This window comes from Miniopterus natalensis, chromosome 2 (assembly GCF_054644295.1).
Source record: "Miniopterus natalensis isolate mMinNat1 chromosome 2, mMinNat1.hap1, whole genome shotgun sequence".
NCBI classification, from domain to species: Eukaryota; Metazoa; Chordata; class Mammalia; order Chiroptera; family Miniopteridae; genus Miniopterus; species Miniopterus natalensis.
In genome coordinates, this window is record NC_142082.1 from 143,104,598 (window position 1) to 143,129,998 (window position 25,401).

General features: G+C 39.3%; 1 protein-coding gene across 1 annotated transcript; it reads left to right on the forward strand.

Annotated features, from left to right (window-relative positions):
• Positions 1–4,206: 4,206 nt before the first annotated feature.
• LOC107528245 (tubulin alpha-1A chain) lies at positions 4,207–8,451 on the forward strand. Its single transcript, XM_016201237.2, has 4 exons — positions 4,207–4,314; positions 6,416–6,638; positions 6,781–6,929; positions 7,262–8,451. Exons 1-4 carry the CDS (start codon positions 4,312–4,314, stop codon positions 8,240–8,242), a joined length of 1,356 nt encoding a protein of 451 aa, XP_016056723.2. The 5' UTR covers positions 4,207–4,311; the 3' UTR covers positions 8,243–8,451.
• The last annotated feature ends 16,950 nt before the right edge of the window (positions 8,452–25,401 follow it).

The following is a 25,401-nucleotide window of genomic DNA, read 5'->3' on the forward strand; positions in this document are numbered from 1 at the left end:
TTCGATGGGCTGCCTCCAGACTGGGGATCAAGCCCACAACCCTGGGCACATGCCCAGACCGGGAATCGAAATGGTGACCCCCTTTTTTTTTTTAAATCCTCACCAGAGGATATTTTTTTCATTGTTTTTCAGAGGGAGTGGAAGGGGGAGAGATAGAGAGAGAAACATCGACTGGTTGCCTCCCACACACACCAGGACCAGGGCCGGGGATTGAGCCTGCAACTGACGTATGTACCCTGGTCCGGAATTGAACCCAGGACCCTTCGGTCCCTAGGCTGATGCTCTAACCATTGAGCCAAACTAGCTAGGTCAAAATAGTGACCTTTTGGTGCACAGGACGATGCTCAACCAACTGAGCCACACTGGCCAGGGCTAGGAGGTAGATTTAACAGGCCTTAGTGACTGACTCTATGGTGGTCAGAAAAGAAAGGGGAGATGTCAAGAGTAATTCTCATTTCTGATGTAAGAAACCAGGTGTATGCTGCTCCATTTACTGAGCAAGAAAACCTTGTAGGAGGTGCCTGTTTGTGTGAAAATAACTAGTTCAATTTGGATACCTGTGAGAAATCCAGCCAGAGACTGAAAGTTTACTATAGGATCTGGATCTAAGAAGAGATGTCAAGCCTGGCTGGCATGGCTCAGTGGTTGAGTGGCGACCTATGAACCAGGAGGTCACGGTTCCATTCCCAGTCAGGGCACATGCCTGAGTTTCGGATTCAATCCACAGTAGGGGGCATGCAGGAGGCAGCCAGTCAATGACTCTCTCTCATCATTGATGTTTCTATCTCTCTCTCCCTCTCCCTCCCTCTCTCTGAAATAAATTAAAAACATATTTTTTTAAAAAAGAGAGATGTCAAGACATCATTAGCATATAGACAGGATCTTCAGCCATGGGAATGAATGCACTTACCATCCACTACAAGTGATGAGACACATAGAATAAAATGAGGAAAAGGTCTAGGACTGTACCTTGAGGGACTTCAACATTTAAAGATTATGAAAGGAGGAAGAACCAGCAGAAACTGAGGGAAAAAATCAAAGCAAAAAATGTAGGAGGGAAACCCAGAAAATGTAGTTTTTGAGGCCAAGGGCAGAAAGTGTCTCAAGAAAGAGATTATAGTCAACAGTAACAAAGCTTAACAAAGCTTTCATAGGTCAACAAGAACTAAAAAGTGTCAAGTGGACTTAGCAACAAACATGGAGGGCATTTGGTTTTAAGGAGTGGTAGCAGCAGAATCCGGATTGGAATAAATTTAGGGATAAGTAGGAGGTGAAGAAGTAGAAAAAACGTGGTAGACAACTCTTGTTTCCTACATAAGTTAGATACAAAAGGTCATGCAATAGAGTCTACAAGGCTCCTCCCCATATACACACAAATACATACCATTCTCAAACCTATATACATGTACTTGTTTTATTTCTTCAATTAGATTGGAAGATTCTGGTGAAAGGAGACCATGCTACTACCTCTGAATTGTCACAGTATTTAGAATGGTGCAGGACTTACTATAGACACTCAGTACATGCTTATTGTATAAAAAAGTAAAATACTTCATTAAATATCTTTAAATTACTGTGATAATAGTTAATGAAAATATGCACAGACAGAAGCTGTTCATTTAATTCAACAAACATGTATATAATGTCTACTGTATGCTAGGCACTTTGCCAGGGACTAGGATTCACATTTTAATGGAGGAGAGGTATAGACACACAAATAAATAATTTTTAAAAATCTTCACCTGAGGATATGTTCATTGATTTCCAGAGAGAGGGGGAAGAGAGAGAGAGAGAGAGAGAGAGAAACATTGATCTGTTGCCTCCCACATGTACCCTGACCAGGGACAGAACCTGCATCCTAGGCATGTGCCCTGACCAGAATGGAACCCATGACCTTTCAGTATATGCCATGATGCTCCAACCTACCAAACCACAGCAGCCAGGACCACAAACAAATAATTTAAATTTCACAATATTATGAAAGGAAAAAAAATGTTTTATGCTAATCTTACTGTGGACAAGAATGAATCCATTAGTGGAATACTTGATGTAAGTTAAAAAAAATTGGCAATAAAAATAAAAAGTAAACTAGTAAAAAAAATTTTTTTTGCTTCCCATAGTTTGCATGCTATTAAATCAGATGAGAAACAAAAAGAATAGATTAGTTATTTCCCCTGCTCTCCCATTTATATATTTAAGGTTATCAGTGCTCAAATAGTCTATTTCTGACCTAGATCTTATTGTTACTTATGCCCAAAGGGAGGAAAAAAATCCTCATTTACATAAGGAACAGAATGGCTCTGAGATAGAATTACAAAGAATCAGTTGCACGAACCCTCCTCTTTTTTATTTAATCCTCAGTATAAATTGCATAAAGAATTGAGACTATTGGGCAAATGACATATTTATTTTATATTGTAAAGAAAACAAAATTCAAAACTGTGCCTTTCATTACCAAAAGGAGATTTGTACGCTTTACCATGGTTCAGCAGTGTCTAATTTATTTCATTATTAAAATTTTGAAAGAAGTCTTTTCAATGAACTACTTAATTAATCCTTATATTTCTCCATGCCATTTAATTCTGATTTTTGTTCAATGTACTTCTGAACTTAGAAAGAAGCATTCATGTTGTCCTTAATTTTCCTGTCTCTTTACTGAGACATACTTTTATTTGCTAAAGAAAGATAAGATGATGTTGAAATCTGCAAGCAGTAGGGAAGACTACTGAAGCAAATTTGAACAAGTAAAGCAGAGCTGTGGACAGCAGGCTAGAAAATTCCATGGCCGCCATTATAACACCACAACCTGTAGCAGCTGTCTGGAGTCCCCCCCTCTCGTGCCCTGCTCTGCCTGCCAGCCCAGCAGGAATGAATGGGCTCTGCAGAGCATTGTAAATGGTGCTGCACACCCGAAAAATGTGTCGCTGAAAACAGAAGGGAAAATATGCATTTTCCACTTCGTGGCCATTACAAACCTCTTTGGAGATTTCATTAGCCACGTCAGGAGGCACCCAGTCCAGTCTTATTCTGCATAGCCTATCCTTGTTGATAATGGAGCCTTTCTAAGTAGCAAAAGAATGTTACTGCAATCCTTTTCCTACGGAGTGAAAGCAAAGCCTTTTTGTCCCAAGAGGCAATTGAGCAACCACTAGTCTAGTTGAATAGCAACGGTGTGAGGATGGCTACAATTCCCACAGTTGACTCTCAGAGGAGATTTGCCCAATTCATATGAGATACATAAAAAAGAAATGCAGTTATTGAACTAAGATCACACAGTTGTCTAAGGATGGACAACATTACAAAATGGTCTTCTTTTTACACTGTCCAGCTCCCCTTTTTTAATTTGGTGTCTGAGTTATTTCTCTTAATCCAGAAAACAGAACAATGCAGAATGTAACTTCATGCACAGGTAGTGCTAGCTTCTCAACTCAATTATTTCTCCTTGTATTTTCTCAGCTCTTTATCAGGAAGGATGATTCATATTCCATTCCTTCTGGTACAGGACTGTTCCCAGTAGACTACTTAACTGTGGTATGTTCATCGGACCTTCACCGTTGCCATGTTGGAACTGTGCTGCCATAGTTAGGATGCTTATTCTTTCCATCTCCCTTTTTGTTTAGCTATTTCAGGAAGGGTGCAAAAGATCTGAAAATGAAGTACTTGAACCCGAGAAACAATTTTGGATGGATCTATTATTGAACCTTTTTTTTTAAAATCACATTTGCCCAAGCAATTAGAGATGCTGAATCCTCACCGACTGCGGTGGAGTTTAGTCTACTCTGAGGGAGGAACTGCGAGTAACTTTCCATTAAATATTTCATCACAACACAAATTCTGCGATTAAGTGTTGGGGAAAAACCTTACATTGGTGGTTTTAACTGTAGTTTGAGGTTTAAGCAACATAAAATCATCCAAGCCCAGTTCTCTTTCTTCCCTTTCGCACCCCCCTCCCCAGCTCCACCCCACAATGGATGCTCGGCTGACTGTTTTTTTCTCGGTCTCTTTGTCTGGAGGATGCAAACAGTCTATGGATGCTAGGGAAAAGGGGGTGGGGGAGAAATTACCTCATCCCATGTCGCTTGCACCAATCACAACTCTCCCGTCGTGGCTTCTCTGGGCAGACTGAGGGGTCTGGACCAACAGGAAAAGGCCCCAGCCCATCCCCATGGTGACTGAGTTGTATATAGGGAGCTGCATCCGCCCATGTGCCGCAGGTTCTCTTACATCGACCGCCTAAGAGTCGCGCTGTAAGAAGCAACAACTTCTCCTCTTCCTCTCCGCCCTCCGCTCAGCAGCCGCAAAGCAGCAACCATGGTAAGAATCTGCTTTCTCTGGCTCTTTGTGGCCGTTGGGTGGGGTCAGTCTCCCAGGGTCTGCTTGGAAATCTGAAGCCCTTTTCCCTTTACAACTCCTTTGGTGAGGGTGGCCTTGCGCTTTGTTGGCGACGTTAAGCTTCGTCTGCCCCAAATCCTCGAGCCGGCCGCCGCCGCAGTGCGGGCAGCGCGAGCCCCGCCGGAGCTGCGCCCAGGGCGCCGCGGAACTGCGGGGAAGAACAAAGGCGGCGTCCGGGGTTTTTGTTATCCGAGCCTTTCCGAGCCACAAGCAGCCCATCTGTTGGTGATGAGCGGGTCTGGGGCAGGGAAAGACGATCGCGCGTCTGCCGCTTGTCCTCGTGCATGTGCACACCGCACCCGTGTCCCCGAGAGGCCCTTTATTCCTCGCGCGTTTCCCAGGGGCAGGGAGAGAGTCGCTCCCCGAAAGACCGGGGTCGGTGGGTGTAGCCGGGAGGAGGTGGGGGAGAGGACTGGGACAAAGCGGAGTCTTGGGTTAGTGAAAACTGAAAGTTCCCTCGCCGGTTCGTTGGCATTTTAGAAAGATACCCGTATATTAACGGAGGGGGTGGAAAAGTGGTTAGTTTCTGTTGGAGCCGGCGTCAGGGTGGCGCAGGGGCGTTGTTTGTTTCTGGCTTCGCTGGCCTTGGAGCCACTGGGCGGGGTTCGCTCTTGCTAAACCTCTTCTGTCAGGAGAAGACTTCATAAAAGTATTTCATCATGGCAGAACTGTAGGCGTTAAAAGGTTTTTCATTCGCTCCTAAAACTTGGATGAAATATTTTTTCTTGAGCAAAAATCACAATTCAGTTGACAAGCCCTTTAAAGTCTGGCCCTAGGCTACCCCACCCTGACTGCTCTGCTGTGTGTGTGTGTGTGTGTGTGTGTGTGTGTGTGTGTGTGTGTGTGTGTGTGTGTGTGTGTGTGTGTGTGTGTGTGTGTGTGTTTTGCCCCATGTTCAATCAGAAAGACCACTGTGTGCGCCAGGGTACCCCAATGTTCAGGACCCAGGGAAACACCCTTCCCTGCCCACCCCCCATATGCCAGTGAAGAGACAATAGACAGACAATGGAAGTTGTAGCCATAAAGACAATAAAGAAAAAAATATCTATTGAATGTGATGAGTGTGAACATTCTCTGGTGGGTAGAAAAATCTCAATGAAAATAGGTACTATTTTGTTATTTTAAATATATATATATTTCATTGTCCTTTCACTGGGCTTTTATCCTTTGTTTGGTAGCTTCTCCTGTGATATTTGTTTCTAATTTAGGAACTGTTGTTTTAAGCATACTCATAATTATTCAGTTTTTTACAGTGGAGAAGATTCTGGAGACACTTTTTAAAAAAGTAATAAAATTGCTACAAAGAAGAATTATACTGTGTCCAGCTGTCTTTTGTTCTAAAGCATCTTCATCAACTCATTGCAATTTAGGCATATGGTCCTAGCCTGGCTCAGAGGATGAAAACTGGCAGAATGGCACAATGAGATCATGTAGGCAGTTTCTGGAAATAGAGCTTGCTCTGTTAAATAATGTAGCAGACAGTACAGGCTAGCACCAGGCACAGCAAATGCAGCAATGCAGGAGTCAGCCCTTGTTGAGCTTCCAACCCCCTAGTACAGATGGATTCTGCAGATAGACTGCAGAGGGTGTGGCTTCTAGCCTCAGCTGCAGTACAGATGTCCATGTTGAAATACCAAGTCATATTTAGAAGAAATTCTTATCTTTATTGAGAAGGGAAGGAGGTAGTAATATTCATTCCAATTAATTAATGATTTAATTTAACTTCATGTTATAAAATCTGTGCTTGGAATATTTTTTAAATATGGAAAATCTATTCAAGCATGCCTCTGGAACAATGGACTGGCACCATGTGCTCAACAGTGCAACATTATTATTCAGGCCACACCCATCTGCAGCATTTGTAGCAGGTGCTTTTTCTTAATCATTTCTATCCTGTTAGGGATATGACCTCAGATAAATTTGAAGACTATCTGTATATTTCTTGAGATATTTTTAGAAATCTACTGAAAATTCAAAATACTAACAACCTAATTTTACATTTTTTCTCGTTTCCTTCTAACAGCGTGAGTGCATCTCCATCCATGTTGGCCAGGCTGGTGTACAGATCGGCAATGCCTGCTGGGAGCTCTACTGCCTGGAGCATGGCATCCAGCCCGATGGCCAGATGCCAAGTGACAAGACCATTGGGGGGGGGGATGATTCCTTCAACACCTTCTTCAGTGAGACAGGCGCTGGCAAGCATGTGCCCAGGGCAGTGTTTGTAGACCTGGAACCCACAGTCATTGGTGAGTTGACCTCAGTAATCTGAGTAAGATCCCAGGGGTCTGGGACAGGAGGTGTGTCCTGGGGGCTCTGTTGAGGCCCTGGGGCTGAGCAGGCTTGTGCAGATTGTTAGTGATGGGTGGCTGCTTTGGTTGCCTTTTGCAGATGAAGTTCGCACTGGTACCTACCGCCAGCTCTTCCACCCTGAGCAGCTGATCACAGGCAAGGAAGATGCTGCCAATAACTATGCCCGTGGACACTACACCATTGGCAAGGAGATCATTGACCTTGTCCTGGACCGAATTCGGAAACTGGTATGTTTGTTCTCAAGAATAAATTAATGAGCCTAAGGAAGACATTTAAAATATGCTTTTTTTTTTTCAAATATGGAATTAAAATGTAATAAAGAGTGAGATGAATTATTCCTTTATAGTTTGTTAAAATTTCAAAACATGAGCTATTTGAAATCATTTCATAAATTTTAATTAAGAAATGTTGAGTTATTCCAGGAAGGCCTACATTTTTTAAACTGTTTCCTGTCAAAATAAGATCTATATCCTTGGATTGTATGAAAAGTGAAAATATATTTACCAATTGTATCACAAAAAGCAATGACTGTGTTTTCTCTATTCTTCTTTTCTAACAGGCCGACCAATGCACAGGTCTTCAGGGCTTCTTGGTTTTCCACAGCTTTGGTGGGGGAACTGGCTCTGGGTTCACCTCCCTGCTGATGGAACGTCTCTCTGTTGATTATGGCAAGAAGTCCAAGCTGGAGTTCTCCATTTACCCGGCCCCCCAGGTTTCCACAGCTGTAGTTGAGCCCTACAACTCCATCCTCACCACCCACACCACCCTGGAGCACTCTGATTGTGCCTTCATGGTTGACAATGAGGCCATCTATGACATCTGTCGTAGAAACCTCGATATTGAGCGTCCAACCTACACTAACCTGAATAGATTGATAGGTCAAATTGTGTCCTCCATCACTGCTTCCCTCAGGTTTGATGGAGCCCTGAATGTTGATCTGACTGAATTCCAGACCAACCTGGTGCCCTATCCCCGCATCCACTTCCCTCTGGCCACATATGCCCCTGTCATCTCTGCTGAGAAAGCCTACCATGAACAGCTTTCTGTAGCAGAGATCACCAATGCATGCTTTGAGCCAGCCAACCAGATGGTGAAGTGTGACCCTCGCCATGGTAAATACATGGCTTGCTGCCTGTTGTACCGTGGTGATGTGGTCCCCAAAGATGTCAATGCTGCCATTGCCACCATCAAGACCAAGCGTACCATTCAGTTTGTAGACTGGTGCCCCACTGGCTTCAAAGTTGGCATTAATTACCAGCCTCCCACTGTGGTACCTGGTGGGGACCTGGCCAAGGTACAGCGAGCTGTGTGCATGCTGAGCAACACCACAGCTATTGCTGAGGCCTGGGCTCGCCTGGACCACAAGTTTGACCTGATGTATGCCAAGCGTGCCTTTGTCCACTGGTATGTGGGTGAGGGCATGGAGGAAGGAGAGTTTTCTGAAGCTCGTGAGGACATGGCTGCCCTTGAGAAAGATTATGAGGAGGTTGGTGTGGATTCTGTTGAAGGAGAGGGTGAGGAAGAAGGAGAGGAATACTAAAGTTAAAATGTCACAATGGTGCTGCTTTTACAGGGAAGCTTATTCTGTTTAAAACATTGAAAAGTTGTGGTCTGATCAGTTAATTTGTATGTAGCAGTGTATACTCTCACATACAATTACTGGCCTATGCTTTAAAACAATGCTCTGTTACAGACCAACCTGTCCATTTCTCTGATGGGTTTGAATAAAGTATTCCCTGTCTTAAATGAGTTCAGAGTTGTGTTTTCTATTTGGGTGTCTAAAAATGTTTGTATTTAGTACATTGAGTAGAAAGGATAACTGTTGACTGGTATATACATGTATTATGAAGTGACTTTATGTTAAATTATCTTAGTATATTATAAAACATCATAAAATGTATATCTAAATATAATTAAATAACATCCATGCTATTCTTAAGTTTTGACTCCATTCTAATAGTTATTTAAAATGCTAGTACTTTTTACAATTGATATTTGCTAATACACAGCCAAAGGTCTGATTGGCTGCTGAGTCTCATACAACTAACATAAAATGGTATTATGAGGCCAAATGTAATGTCCAAATGTATCATCAGGTCTTACAAGCTGTTTTCATACCCCCTCATCTTGGCATGTGTCTAGTGCCATCATGCTTCCTCTGCCAGGGTTTTCAAAAGGAGTTTGCTCTCCAGGCAGTTTTCCCCTAGTCCTTTACCTTTTTCCCAAACTTATTTTCAGCTGAATGTGACAGTGGAGAATCTTGATAAATTTATAATCTAATGTGTTAATTATATATCTGAATTTTAACTCTCCAAAGATATTCTTACTTTAATACGGGTCAGTCACTTCAAGAACAAAACTCTAATAGTGTAATTATAGGCATCAGCACCAAGATGGTAAGAGAAACAGTTTTAGACAAACAATTTCTTCAACAATAGAGTTCACCTACTAGTCCAACTGACCAAAAGGGGCTAAGGATCCACTGATAACAAATTGTCTTGTGCTATCATGTTACCTTTTTCTGGTAAAATATATAGTGGTAATGAATTTTTTATTTTTTTTTATTTTTATATCAATAGCTTATTTATCTTTCCTTTGACACTGCCAACTAAGGGGTGTAATATTATTGTAGTTACTGGAATCTGAGTTTAATGTAAGTTAATGGAAATACAGTCAATGACAGCACCACATAACATATCAGTCAATGACAGACTGCATATAAGACTGTGGTCCCATACGTAATGAAGCTGAAAAATTCCTATCACCCAGTGATGTAGCCATTGTAACATTTTAGTGCACCACATTACTCATGTTTGTAGTGATACTGGTGTAAACCTACTGTGCTGCCAACTGTAAAAAGTATAGCACTCACAATAGTGTAGTCCAGAATTCTTGATAATAAGCAACCATGTTACTAGTTTATGTATTTACTATACATTTTTTTTTCATCCTAACCTGAGGATTTTTTTAATTGATTTGAGAGAGGAACATCAATCGGCTAAATACTTTCCCCTATGCACCCCAACTGGGGATTAAACCCCCCACCTAGGTCTGTGCCCCGATAGGGAATCAAACGGGCAAACCTTTGGTGTATGGGATGATGCTCCAACCAACTGAGCCGCCTGGCCAGGGCTATTTACTAAACTTTTTAATTAATTAATTAATTTTTTAAATATATCTTTATTGATTTCAGAGAGAGGAAAGGAGAGGGAGAGAGAGACACAGAAACATCAATGATGAGAGAGTCACTGATCCGCTGCAGCCCACAACCAGGGCATGTGCCCTGACCGGGAATCGAACCCCAATCGTCTGGATCCTAGGTAGACGCTCAACTGCTGAGCCACGCCCGGCCGGGCTATTTACTATACTTTTTTAAATCATTATTTTAGAGTATAATCTTTCTACTTAAAAAAAGTTTGTTGTAAAACAGTATATCATGTTATGCCAGCAGCAGCTTCACACGTGTTTACTGCATCTCTTGACTAATTTTCTCTTGTGCTTAATTTAATCTCATGTTTTTTTGTATACTAATATGGCCTGTAGTCTAGAAGCAATAGGCTATATCATATAGTCTAGATGTGTAGTAGGCTGTTTGAACATCGACACAATTGCCTAACGAACAGAACAGATCCCCTTTGAATGACTAAATGCAAAATAAGAAATAAGCTGAGATCAACTGAAAGCCAGTCCAATACTGCTCAGCAGTTTTTTTATTTTTTGTTTTTAATTTTATTTTTTTAAAAATATATCTTTATTGATTTCAGAGAGAGGAAATGAGAGGGACAGAGAGAGACAGAAACCTCAATGATGAGAGAGTCATTGATCGGCTGCAGCCCGCAACCTGGGCATGTGCCCTGACCAGGAATCTAACTCCAATCTCCGGGATCCTAGGTCGATGCTCAACCGCTGAGCCACACCCAGCCAGGCTTATTTTTGTTTTTTAATCCTCACCCAAGGATATCTTTTTATTGATTTGAGAGAGAGAGAGAGAGAGAAAGAAACATCGATATGAGAGAAAAACATTGATCGGTTGCCTCCCATATGTGCCCCAACTGGGAATCAAAACCGAAACCTAGGTATGTGCCCTGATGGAGAACAGACCAAATGAATTACGTGCCAGAGCCCATGGGTTTCAATCATGCTGTTAGCCAGGGCTACAGTCTAATATGCAAATAATAGCAGCTCCAGAAGAAAAAAAGAGAACAGAAGAAGAAAAGGCAATATTTTGAAAACGAATATAGCCCTAGCCAGTTTGCTCAGTGGTTACAGCGTCAGCCCACGGATTGAAGGGTCCTGGGTTTGATTTCAGCTAAAGGCACGTACCTCAGCTGCAGGCTCGATTCCCGGCCCCTTCGGGAGGCAACCATGTTTCTCTCTCTCTCTCTCCCCCTTCCACTCTCTCTGGAAACTAATGGAAAAAATGTCCTCAGGTGAGGATTAAAAAGAAAAAATAATAAAATAAATAAAATAAAATAAAATAAAATAAAATAAAATAAAATAAAATAAAATAAAATAAAATAAAATAAAATAAAATAAATAAAATAAAATAAAATAAAATAAAATAAAATAAAATAAAATAAAATAAAATAAAATAATAAATAAAATAAAATAAAATAAAATAAAATAAAATAAAATAAAATAAAATAAAATAAAATAAAATAAAATAAAATAAATAATATAGATTGCTGGATACAAAAATACAGAAAAATCAACTGCATTTTTATATATGAAAAATAATTAGAAATTTTAACTTAAAAAGGATATCATTCATAATAGTATCAAAAAACATATATAAAGTGCCTCGGGATAAAACTGTGTAAGACATAGGGATAAAAATGGGCAAGATGTATTTTAATAAAACTTTATTGGAAAAGCACTCCTAAATAAATGGAATTATTATACTTAGTCCATGGGTTGGAAGAGTAACTGTATAAAAATTCAGTTCTCCTCAAATTGATCTGTAGAGTCAATGCAATTCCAATCGAAATCACAAGAGACTGTGTGTGTGCATGTGCACATGCCATCTAAGCATGCACTTGACAAGAGCATATATCATAGATGACACCATACCAGAAGATTTCTTTAAAAATACAGAATGAACAAAGTCCCTGTGGACCGCTTTATATAACACAGGAATAGTGGCATCATGGGACAAAGTGCTTGGCGTGTCAGCTGTTCTAGAGCAAGACTCATCCTTCTAAGGCTTCAGTAGGTATCACTTACATAGGCACTTTGTTTACTTAGATATTATGCTACAAATTGACTTTCTCTGTCCTGATAAGAAAGCTGAAGGATAAGAATATTTACTACTCAGGAAGCTAAATATGGATCCTTTTTATCTGGCCAATTAGGCTAAGATGAAGGACTTAAGTAAGATTAAATTTGATTATGTCCGTTTTCTATGCTAAGTTTCAGATTCTCTGTTACTCTTTACAGCTCATGTAAAGAGATAAGGACTCTTTTTTGTCAAACTGTTATGCTACAGAGTCTGTCTTTACCATTCTGGAATGTAGCCCCTTAACTGCAAGACTTGGGCTAACTGCAAAATACTTATACTATAATATGATTTAGAGAATTAAAAAGAATCATAAATACATCTATTAATGAATTTTTGTTAGTTCACAAATTGTGTCTGTATTAATCAAATAAGCTATTAAGATGATCTTACTAGCTTTATATTAATTTAACCAATAACCATATACGTTGTACAGATTCTCTAATTAGTTAGAAAAACCACAGATCTTGGACCTAGTTTTCTCTTTGCAGACTTACAAACTATAAATAAAACAAATGCCTTTAAAACATTCATAACCAAATATAATGCCAAGTCTTGTTTTTCTGCAATATATAATATATATCTATTTACGTAAAATTATATATGTATATGCAGAGAGAGATATCTAAAAGGATCTGTAACAGTATTTTTACTAATGATGGGATTTCAGGTAAATTTTACTTTCATTATAACTTCTTAAGTTGCCTGAATTTTCTAGAATGAATATGTAAAACAAAGGAAATGGTAAATATTTCTTTTAAAAAAAGGAATTTCTCTGGTTTCAACTTAAAAGCCTATTTATCCTGGCTATATAGGCTGGGTGTCAAAAAAAATCCAGGATAAGCCTAACCGGTTTGGCTCGATGGTTAGAGCATCAGCCTAAGAACTGAAGGGTCCCGGGTTCTATTCTGGCCAAGGGCATGTATCTCAGTTTCAGGCTCTATCCCTGGTCAGGGTAAGTGCAGGAGGCAATCAAATCAATGTGTCTCTCTCACACCGATCTCCCCCCCCCCTTTCTTTCCCTCTTCCCTCTCTTTCCTCTTTTCTTTCTCCCCTGACCCTTTCTTTCCTTCCCTCCCTCCCTCCCTCTCTCTCTGAAAAGCAATGGAGCCTGGATGGCATGGCTCAGCGGTTGAGCATTGACCTATGATCCAGGAGGTCCAGGTTCGAATCCCAATCAGAGCACATGCCCAGGTTTCAGGCTCAATCCTCAGTAGGGGGTGTGCAGGAGGCAGCCGATCAATGACTCATCATTGATGTTTCTATCTTTCCCCCTCTTTCTGCCTCTCTCTGAAATCAATAAAGACATTTAAAAAAGAAAAGCAATGGACAAAATATCCTCTGTGAGAATTAAAAAAGAAAAGAAAATCCAGGACATTCCTTAATGATATATTCTATTAGTTTTACAAGTCTATTTATAGCTGATGCTATCATGCTCTAGATGGCACTTGTAATTAAGAACCTCCCGAAATCATTGTTTTATGAATCACTTTGTGGCAATGAGTCAGGGAAGAATTTCCAAAAAAGAATGCATTAAAGGTGCTAAGCAAATGTCTCACCTGCAACCTTGAACCTGAGCGATTCTCATTCTTTCCTTTTTTTTTCGTAAAGAGCAAAAAATCTTAATTTTATCAAGAGTGTATGACTTAGGCAATGTAGTCTAAGAGCACCTACTTTAGGAATGCTTCAGTGTAATTTAAATTTTCTTTTGATGACTTCTCACATTTTTATTCAACACTTCACTTTCTGGTACTGGCCACGCTCAACCCTTATCCATACCCTCCTATATCCCATTTTGTTTCTTTACCCAAAGCTTTAATTTCTACCAATATTCTATTAGTATCTATAAAAATACTAGTTGATTACTTAAGATGTCATCTTTCCCTAAAGTATTGGTATTTTATACAGGGAAGTTTTAGAAACTAAAGATTGAGCTTTTTTAAGGGTATCATCAGGAAAAGACTATTTCAAGCACCATCTAAGGCAAAGCAGATGATATTGATGGGTAGCTAGTTTAAGTATTCTGAGCCATTAAAATAAGAGTACACAGTGGTAGACTAATAGCCACTCTTCCTACCCCAAGGCTAACCCTGCCTCTCACACTTTATCTCGTTTTTATTTCTAATATAACATCTGTTTTGAAATGTAATTCACATATTATACAATTCAGCCATTTAAAGTGTACATATCAATGGTGTTTAGTATATTCACAGAGTTGTGCAACCATCATCACAATCAATTTTAGAACATCTCTTCCCCTCCAAAAGAAACTGTAACATAGGCAACCACTAGCCCTACGCAACCACTAATCTATTTTCTGTCTCAATGGATTTGCCTATTCTGGATGTTTCATGTAAATGGAATCATACAATATACAGCTTCTTTCACTTAACATAATGTTTTTAAATTTCATCTATGTTGTACCTATATCAGTATTTCATTTCTCTTTATTGCCAAATAATATTCCATTGTATGAACATACAATATTTTCTTTATCCATTCATCAGTTGATGGACTTTGGAGTTGTTTCTATTTTTTAGCTATTATGAATAATGCTGTGAAGGATAAAAGAATTTGCCACCCCAAAACATGCCTCTTTGGATTATTCTGAACTGAACTGAAGGCAACTGAGAAGAAGCAGATAAAAAAATAAAATAAAAAGCTCTCTGCCCTCCCCCTATTTGCCTAACAGTGGGATATAGATTTGTACATAAGTTAATCACGAACAAGTCTAAACCTTTATCAGTCCAGAGACAACACCAGAGGACTTCACATAGCAAAGTTGACTGACTAGCCATTATCTTCCATTAGTCCCCCCACGTATTTGCCTTCCTACAATATGCCTCCCTTAGACATTCAAGGTCCTTTCCTTTCCTTTGTCACTTCTCTAAAAATATATTGTTCCTTTGCTAAAATGATATATATGCCCAAGTTTTAACCAAGCCTTTGAATTACTATACTGAGTTTCTCTCATATATATGAGATATACATATTCATAAACTTCTATTTGTTTTTCTCTTGTTAATCTGTCTTTGTTAGAGCCCCTCTCCCCAAGAACCTAGAAGAGCAGAAGGAAAAATATTTATACACACACACAAAATGCAGCAATGAACATTTGTGTATCAGTTTTTGTGTGGCTATATGTTTTCATTTCTCTTGCATATATACCTGGGTTATAGGGTAGCTAGCTCTATGCTTAATATTTTGTGGAACTGCCAAACTGATTTTCAAAGTGGTTGCACCATTTACATTCCTTCTAGTAGTGCATGAAAATTCCAAATTTTCCACATTCTGACCAATATTTGTTATTATATGTCTTTTTGATACTAGCCATCCTAGTGGGTGTGATGTAATATCTCATTAGGGTTTTGATTTGCGTTTCCCTGACGGCTAAGGATGTTGAGGACCTTTTCAGGTGCTTATTGGCCATCCATATATCTTCTCTGGAGAAGTGTATATTCAGAACCTTTGCCCATTTTAAATTAGATTATTTATCTTTTATTGAGTTGTAAGAGTTCTTTATATGTTCTAGATACAATTATCTTATAATACTTATAATTTGAAAGTATTTTCTCCCATTTTGTGGGTTGTCTTTTTACTTTCTTGATGGAGTCTTTTGATACACAGAAGTTTTAAATTTTGATAAAGCCCAATGTATTTTTTTCTTTTATTGTTTATGCCTTGGGTGTCATATTTGAGAAGGCTTTGCCTAACCCAAGGTCATTAAGATTTACCTCTATATTTTCTTCCAAGAATTTTATAGTTTTATCTATTCCATTAGGTCTATGATCCATTTTGAGTTAATTTTTGTGTATGTGTGAGGAAAGGATTCAATTTTATTCTTTTGAATATATATATCCAGTTGTCCCAGTACTATATGTTGAAAAGACTATTCTTTCCTCATTGATTTATCTTGGCACCCTCTTCAAAAAATCAATTGACCATACCTGTGAAAGTTTATTTCTGAACTCTCAATTTATTCCATTAATCTCTTATACCCATACTTATGCCAGCACCACAGTCTTAATTACTGTAGCTTTGCAAAAAAAAAATTTAAATCATGAAGTGTGAGTCCTCTAACTTTGTTCTTCTTTTTCAAGACTATTTGGCTATTCTAGGTCCCTTGAATTTTCATGTGAATTTTAGGATCAGTTTGTTAATTTTTACAAAAAAGTCACCTGGGGTTTTGATAGGATTTGTCTTGCAGCTGCATATCAATTTGGGAAATATTATCCTCTTAACAATATTAAGTCTTCCAATCCTTAAACATGAAATATCTTTCCATTTATTTACATTGCCTTTAATTTTTTTCAACAGTGATTTGTAGTTATTCCATGATTTTAACAGCAATTACTATCAACTGTTAGGAAAAAAGTGGTAATTATAATTCAGGTCTCTCAGTTCTTTTTCAAGATTTTGAAGAGAGATTTATTTGTCATATGGAAACTCAAAAACTTTTTGATCCTTGGTGGGTCCTCAATTTTCATTTTCTAGCCCACCCCTATATTTTTTCATTTCAGGACCACTAAATCTCTACCCTGTAATGGTAGGTTAGGTTTCTTATTTTTGCTTAGTCTTAACTTCCCCAAAGAAACACTATTGTGCTATATAACATATTCTCTATATTCATCAGGGGTCCAATGCACTTGCTATATGTTCCCCTGGGATGGATTTTTACATCTGTGATAAAATGCAGGGGATTTTTCTATAAAATGCAGGTTTATTATTAAGTAGAACATCTTATTCTGCAGCTGCAATAGAAAACAGCATTAACACGCCTTCTGTAGATGTGTTAAATGGAGTAAGGTAAGTTTCTAATTTGTTACAAAGAGAAGAGTTAATTTTTAAAGAATCCTTATTTAATATTCTGAATCTGAAGTTCTGCCAGATGGGAAATTTAAATGCAGCACAATTTTCTTCCTAATGTTGTGTGTGTGTGTGTGTGTGTGTGTCTGTGTATAAGCAGATTATCTATCTGCTTCCCCTATAGAATTATAAATTGGTTGGTTGAACATATGCCAACATTCTTCATAACTCACATGGCTTCAGCTGCACACATTTTGTGTCTCCCAATTTATACTGTTTAGGGGTATTGAAGCTAATATAGTCAGGGGGATATAAATTTCATTAATTTTTTAACATTTTTATTTATTGATTTTTTAGAGAAAGAGAGGAAGAGAGAGAAACACCAATTTGTTGTTCCACTTATTTATGCATTCATTGGTTTTCTTGTATGTGCCCTGACTGGGGATCGAACACTCAACCTTGGTGTATTGGAACAACACTCTACTCAACTAAGCTACCCGGTCAGGGCTTGAGACTTCATTAATTTTTTGTTTGTTTGTTTGTTTGTTTTTGTTGTTGTTAATCCTCACCTGGAGATATTTTTTCCATTGATTTTTAGAAAGTGGAAGGGAGGAGGGAGGCGGAAAGGGAAAAAGAGAAAGACAGAGACAGAGAAACATGGATGTGAGGGTGACACATCAGCTGGTTGCTCTCCCCCTTGCCCCTGCACATGTCCGATGGGGCTAGGGATCCAACCCGCAACCCAGGTACCTGCCCTTGACCCTTTGGTGCACAGGCCAACACTCTAACCACTAAGCCCCACTGGCCAGGGCAAGACCTCATCAATTTTTTTAAAAGACCTTTCTTTAGATAATCTCCCCCTCAAAAAAAAAAAAAAAAAAAAAAAACCTATACAGAACTAAACATTATCCTCCATCATATATAACATACGTAGTTTTAAAATTTTATTAATGGCAATTTAACTCAAATAAGTACTTCAAAATTACTAGTTTCTCTTCCATTTTTAATAGCTTGTCCTCCCTTCAAAAACACCACCGGTAAAATCAGCATTCTTTATTACCAATCCAACATAATTGCTATTCTTTCTGAGTTACTAAGGCTGGTTGATATTTTTACTGGTTTGTTTCCTTTTTAAATTCTTTGTTTTCTCTATCATGCAGAAATTAGTACTGTTGGACAGTACACATGAGTAGTAGTTCTTTTTTTTCCCTTTGTACACTAAGGCAATGTATTAATACTTTTTTTTTTTTTTTTTTTAAGAATTAGCTCTTGAACCTGGATTGTGCTAAAGATGAATCAGTTTATATAATATTTTCTGTGGGAGCAAAGTGTTTATATTATAGGCAAGAAAAGTGGCCCCAGGGCAACTGAATTAATATAGAAGGCAAAAAAACAAAAATACTACAAAGTGAATCTAAACTCTAAAAATCTAAAAAGTAATTTGTTATTTGATCTTTAAATTTCTCATGGGGAAGGCTTTCAGTAGAGCCATTCTCCTTACTGTTAGAACTTAAAGATGGAGACCTGAGAGAGTCATTTGAGATGCGGAAGACTGAGAACCTGGGTTGCTATCTCAAAGCTCAACAGACTGAAAAGGGACCAGTCCTTACTTCATGCAAAATGTAATCTTCCCATACAAAAGGAAATAATCAAGTACATGAGTGATATTATATCCATACACTCATCTATTTAATATCTTTTCAATACCAAATATAATAACAGCCCTATGGTAGGCATTTAAGGATACACATTCATACATTCAATTCATATTCAACACATATTTATTCACCATCTACCCGGGCTAAGGCAGTGAACAAAACAGACAAGATACTCCCCTTTGAGAACTTATGTCCTAGTGAGGAGACAGAAAATAAGCAAATAAATAATAAATGTGATAAGATGGGGGGGAAAGAAGGTTAAGGGGGAAAGGGAAGGGATGGAAGGTGCTATTTTAAAAAGAAAGGTCAAGGCCTGGCAGGTGTTGCTAAGTGGCTGAGCATCGACCTATGATCCAGGAGATCACAGTTCGATTCCTGGTCAAGGCACATGCCCAGACTGTGGGCTCGATCCCCAGAAGGTGGCATGCAGGAGGCAGCCAATCAATGGCTCTCTCATCATTGATGTTTCTGTCTCTCTTTCTCCTTCTCCCTTCCTCTCTCTGAAATCAATAAAGACATATTTTTTAAAAAGAAAGAAAGAAAGGGAGGGAGGGAGGGAGAATTATACAACACAAGGAAATAAGGCATCAACCAGAATAAACAACATTAAACAGAAATAGGTCAGCAAGGGCTTTGGATATTGGAATTATCAGATCCAAATTCTTGTACATATTGTATTTCAAAAAAGAAAAGAAAAGCTTGAATATATCTGTAAAAAAGAAGAAATAAAAGATGACTAAACATTTGAAAAAGAACAAAGTGGAAATTATAGAGGTAAAAAATTAAAATAATTGTATAAGTCTCCTGGAGCTGCCACAACAAATTACCACAAATCATCTCAATAACAAACCTACAAAAAAATTAAAGATATAAAACATTTGAATATCCTGGTGGACAAATTTGACCTAATGGATATATAGAGAACACTGTACTCAATTATTGCAAAATATAGTTTTTTTACAAGTGCATGGGAATTATTGCCATAAATGTATATATAGAAAAGAATAAAAGATCAACAATAAAGAGCTAAGTACTGTTAGCCTAAAAAAATAAAATAAAATAAAATTTAAAATAGCTGAAGTGAGAAGCAACAAGCGTTTATTTGGAATCAAATAATTGTAATTTGAGGGCACAAATTCAGGCAGACACCCAAATTGTGTTCCAATTACAGGGTGAAAGCAAGGAGCTTTTATGAGAAAAGGAAGGGAAATAATTGCATGAATAGAAGGAAGGAATTTCTTTTGGTGTTAACTGCTTATACATGGCTGGTTACTGATTCTATTTTCAGAGAGTCTATAATCAACAGTCCTTGTGGTCAGATGTCTGTTTTCCTGTTAGTTTTACAAACAGTTGTTTGTAAGACAATGTTGGTTTGGCCCAGTCCAAAGGCTATTTTGCCCAGTTCAAACCTTCCAAAGGTTCAAGGAGCAAAACATGTGAGCAGTTCCTTTGGAATGTCTGCTCTGGCTTTATTTTAAAATAGCTCCACTTGCCCAGCTGGTGTGGCTCATCGGTTGAGCATCAACCTCTGATTCAGGAGATCGAGCTCCATTCCCAGTCAGGGCACATGCCTGGGTTGTGGGCTCAATCCCCAGTGGGGGAGGTGTGCAGGAGGCAGCCGATCAATGATTCTCTCATCATTGATGTTTCTATCTCTCTCTCTCCCTCTCCCTTCCTCTCTCTGAAATCAAAATATATTTTTTTAAAAAATGGCTCCACTTATGTCAACTTTTCACAGTACTCATCTTAAAACATTAGAAAAAGGAGAATAAAAGAAAATTTAAAATTACAAGAAAATAATCAAGATAAGAACTAAATTTATAAGATAGAAAATAAACCTACATAAACAGTAAAGCCATGAATACACCAAGATGAAGGGTCATACAAGCATGTACTCAAGTCTCAAAATAAATTGGGCAGCAGATCCCAGTGCCTGACATCGTCAAGAATCTCAGTAAATATCCACTGAATATAGCAAAAACAACAAAAATAAAAACACCAAACAAACAAAAAGAGTAAAGCCAAAAGTTGATCCCTTGAAAATAATGATGTAATTGATATAGACTGTGATAAAAACTAGTTAAGAAAAAAATAGTTGGTACAAATAATCAATATCAGAAATGAAAAAGGAGTCATCACCACAGAAGTCACATGCACTAAAAAGATAACCTAGGATATTCTGAAGAATTGAATTCTAGTAGATTTGTAAATAAAGATGAAGAAAAAAACTTCAAGAAGAAATAAAAACTCTGAATAATCATATAAAAACTAAAAATAGTGATTAGAAGTAAAAAAAAATAAATAAGAGAGGAAAAACAAGATGGCGGCGTAGGTAACAGCTGCATCCACCGCCTCTCACAACCACATCAAAATTACAACTGAAATACAGAACCACCATCACTCAGAGCCTCCTGAGATCTGGCTTCTGAACAGAAGCCCCACAACCAGGGAACTGAAGAAGCATTGAGACCGGGAGGAGGGGTGGAGACGCAGGCGGATCGGGGCTGAATCACAGAGACGAGGCCTCGGGCCCACACCCGGTGCCGAGGTTGAAACCCGGGAGGGAATCTCAGCGGAGTTTTCCCGGAGGAGGGAGGGGGTCCCAGCCCCACAGCAGGCCCCCAGCCCAGGGCTCCAGGCCGGGAAGAGACATCCCCACAACTCCGGGCTGTGAAACCAGCGGGGACTGTGGCTGAGGGTCGGGGAGGCTGCGGGAGCCCCAGCAGCTCCTCTTAAAGGGCCCGGCACGGACTCACTCGGACGCTCCCTCTGAGCCCAGCGCCCGGCAGCAGCTGGAAAGGACCTGGGACAGTCGGGGAGGAACTAACCTGCCTGAAGTCCGGGTGAGAGGTGGAGGGGCAGCTTCCTCCCAGACAGAAGAGCTGGCAGAGGCCATTCCTTCTTTGGCCAGTCCTCCCCGCACACAGCCAGCAGGCAGGCGCCATATTTGAATCGCCAGCACCTGACTCACCCCGTTGGCCCCGCCCTGTGATTCCCGGAGGCCCCGCCCCTCCCCACCTGCAGCTCATCCAGGCCATTTCCAGGGGCTTTTCTATGCAAGTGGCCTCTCAAGCCTCATGCTTAGGACTTTCCTAAAATCTCTCAAACAAGCAGCAGCATGCCCCATACAGCTTGATAAGCGACCCCAGGCCACGCACTAGCGGCAGCCTCCATTGGCTCACAGCTTGGTCTCTCCTGGACACCTCCAAGCCCAGCACAAGTAGCAGCCATCTACGGTTTGCTGTGTGGCTCATGCTGGGTGGCCCTGGGCAAGGCACTGGCAGAGGCTGACTTTGCACCTCCCGGGAGGCCCCAGAGACAGTGCACCTGGTGGTCAGACTCGACCACGCTGGATTACAACCCTACCACATCCACGAGTGACACACTCAAGGGGCGCACTTGGTGAACACCAAAGCTCCACTGAAGTAAATCCTGCTCCATAGGAGTGTCTCCAGCACAGCAGCTCTTTGGCTGTAGTTGCAGCTGGTCCTCACAGCTGATTGGCCTGGGGGTCAGTTCCTCCCAGGGACGCCAACAGCAACCAAGGCTCAACTACAATAGGACAGTGCACACAGCCCACACAGGGGAGCACCTAGAAGGCCCAGCTCAGGTGACTGGGGAGGCTGAGCCACTGGACCCTACAGAACACCTACTACACAAAGCCACTCTATAAATTCCAGGAGACATAGCAGCTGTACCTAATACATAGAAACAAACACCTGGAAGCAGCCAAAATGCGGAGGCAAAGAAACATGTCACAAAGGAAAGAACAGAAGAAATCTCTAGAAGAGGAACGAAATGAAATAGATCCAAGCAAGCTAACAGATAGAGAGTTCAGAATTTTGGTTATAAGGATGTTTAAGCAAATGGTTAGGGAAATAACTGAGAAAATTGATAACATAATAAAGTACCAATTTGAAATGAAGGCTACAGGAACTGAAATGAAGAATAATTTACAGGGAATCAACAGTAGAGTAGAGGATGCTGAGAATCAAATCAGCAATTTGGAACATGAGGAAACAAAAAACACCCAACCAGAAGAGCAAAAAGAAAAAAGAATCCAGAAATATGAAAATAGTATAAGGAGCCTCTGGGACAACTTCAAGAGGCCCAACATTCGTATTACTGGGGTGCCAGAAGAGGCAGAAAGAGACCAAGGAATTGAAAACCTATTTGAAAAAATAATTACAGAAAACTTCCCCTACCTGGGGAAAGAAATAGACTTACAAGTCCAGGAAGCACAGAGGGTCCCAAACAAGAGGAACCCAAAGAGGCCCACAGCAAGACACATCAGCATTAAAATGCCAAAAGTTAAAGACAAAGAGGGACTCTTAAAAGCAGCAAGAGAAAAGCAATTAGTTACCTACAAGGGAGCACCCATACGACTGTCAGATGATTTCTCAACAGAAACTTTGCAGGCCAGAAGGGAGTGGCAAGAAATATTCAAAGTGATGAAAAACATGGAACTACAACCAAGATTGCTCTACCCTGTAAAGCTATCATTTAGAATTTAAGGTCAAATAAAGAGCTTCACAGATAAGAAAAAGCTAAAGGAGTTCATCACCACCAGACCAGCACTACAGGGAATGTTGAAGGGTCTTCTTTAAGAAGAAGCTAATGAACAAAAGAATCTGATGAACTAAATAGATCCAGAGACATTGACACATGCAACAGACGATCATATTTCAGAGGAAAGAGGGAAGGGGGTTGGAGGGTGGGAAGAGATTAACCAAAGAAGTTATATGCATATATGCATAACCCATGGACACAGTCAATAATGGGGTGAAGGCCTGGGGAGGGGGTGGGAATGAAGTGGAGGGAGTCAGTTGTGGGGGGAAATGGTATACCTGTAATACTCTCAACAATAAAGATAAATTTTAAAAGTAAAAAAAATAAAAATTAAAAATAAAAATAAATAAATAAATAAATAATCTTCCCATAATACTACTACCACTACCATCTAGGCTTAGAGTGCTCTACTAGCAAGTTCCACTAAATTTCAAGGAAAAAATAATTCCAATAGTATACCAATTCTTCCAGAGAATTGAAAAATGTTTACTCCTTTATGAATCTATTAAACCCTTATACCAAAAATTGAAGAAAAGCCTTGATGATATGGCTCAGTTGGTTGAATGTCATCCCATGCACCAGGAGGTGCCCGGTTCAATTCCCAGTCAGGGCACATGCCTCAGTTTCGGGCTTGATCTCCAGTAGGGGGCTTGCCGGCAGCAGCCTCTGATCAGTGTTTCTCTCTCATCGATATTTCTATCTCTCTCTCACTCTCCCTTCCTCTCTCTGAAATCAATAAAAATATATTTTTGTTAAAAACAAAAAGAAAAAAAAGTACAAGAAGGAAAATTACAGACCAATTTCACATTTATGTAATTATCCATGAAAATAATAGTAAACTGAATCTAGTAATATACTCTAAAATATGACACATTATGACTTAGTTTGATTTACCACAGCAATTCAAAATTATTTTAATTTTAGGAAATAAATCAGTATAACTTGGCACATTAGCAGAGTAAAAGAGAAAAATCAAAGGAGGATCTTAGTAGATGCAAAGAAAAGCATTTGCTAAACTTCAACATTCATTCATGATAAAACTTTCATCAGTCCTAGCTGGTTTGGCTCAGGGCTTAGAGTGTGAGCCCGCAGACTGAAGGGTCTTGAGCTCAATTCCAGTCAAGGGCACATACCTTGGTTGCAGGCTTAATCCCCTGCCCCTGTCTGGGGCGCGCGCGGGAGGCAACATGAAAAGGCACTTAACAACATTAGCCATCAGGGAAATGCAAATCAAAATACAAAGAGAGTCACGGCCAGGTGTGTTCAGTTGGTTGAGCATCATCCCATGCACCGAAAGGTTGCTGGTTATATTCCTGGTCAAGGCACATGCCCAGGTTGCGGGCTTGATCCCTGATAGGGGGCATGCAGGAGGCAGCCTGTCAATGTTTCTCTCTCTCATTGATGTTTCTCTCTCCCTCTCCCTTTCTCTCTCTCTAAAAAAAAGAAAAAGAATACCAAAGAGATACCACCGCACATTCAGTATCAAAAAGACAAAAAATAACAAGGATAAGTGTGGATGTAGAAAAACTGGAATACTCATACATTGCTGGTGGGATTGTATATGGCGCACCCACCTTGGAAAATAGTTTAACAGTTCCTCAAAATGTTAAATATAGAGCTACCATATAACCCAGAAATTCCACTCTTAGATCCATAGCCAAGAAAAATAAAAACATATGGACACACAAAAACTTGTACATAAATGTTCATAACTACATTATTCATAATAGCCAAAATGTGGAAACAATCCAAATGTCCATCAACTGATGAATGGATAAAGAAAATGTGGTATATCCATACAATGAAATATTATTTGGCAATAAAAAGAAATGAAGCACTAATATATGCTACAACATAGATGAACCTTGACAATATTATGCTAGAGTAAAAGAAGCCACATATTTATGATTCTGTTTATATGAATTGTCCAGAATAGGCAAATCCAGGGAAACAGAAAGTAGATGAGTGGTTGCTAGGGGCATGGGGAGGGGTGAGTGAGGAGTAATTGCTAATGGGTACCAAGTTTATTTTAGGGTGATAAAAATGTTCTGGAATTAGAGGCTGGTGATTGTTGCACAATTCTATAAATATGCTAAAAAAAACGCTGAATTGTACACTTTAAAAGGATCGTTTCTATAAAATGTAATATCTCAAAGTTGTTGTTTACAAAGTAGGTAAAGGTGAAAAACAAATACTTCTATTTCTTAGAGCCTTAACCCACTATTTCACTTTATATTGAACTTTTTATATTAATTCTAATTATAAAAAATAATATATCTGGATTAAAGAAACTTTGTTAAATATAGAAAAGAAGAAAAAAGATTTCTATAAATCACCACAAATCTTACTGTTCAATATTGAGATTTCTATTTTTTTTTTTACAGAGTAAAC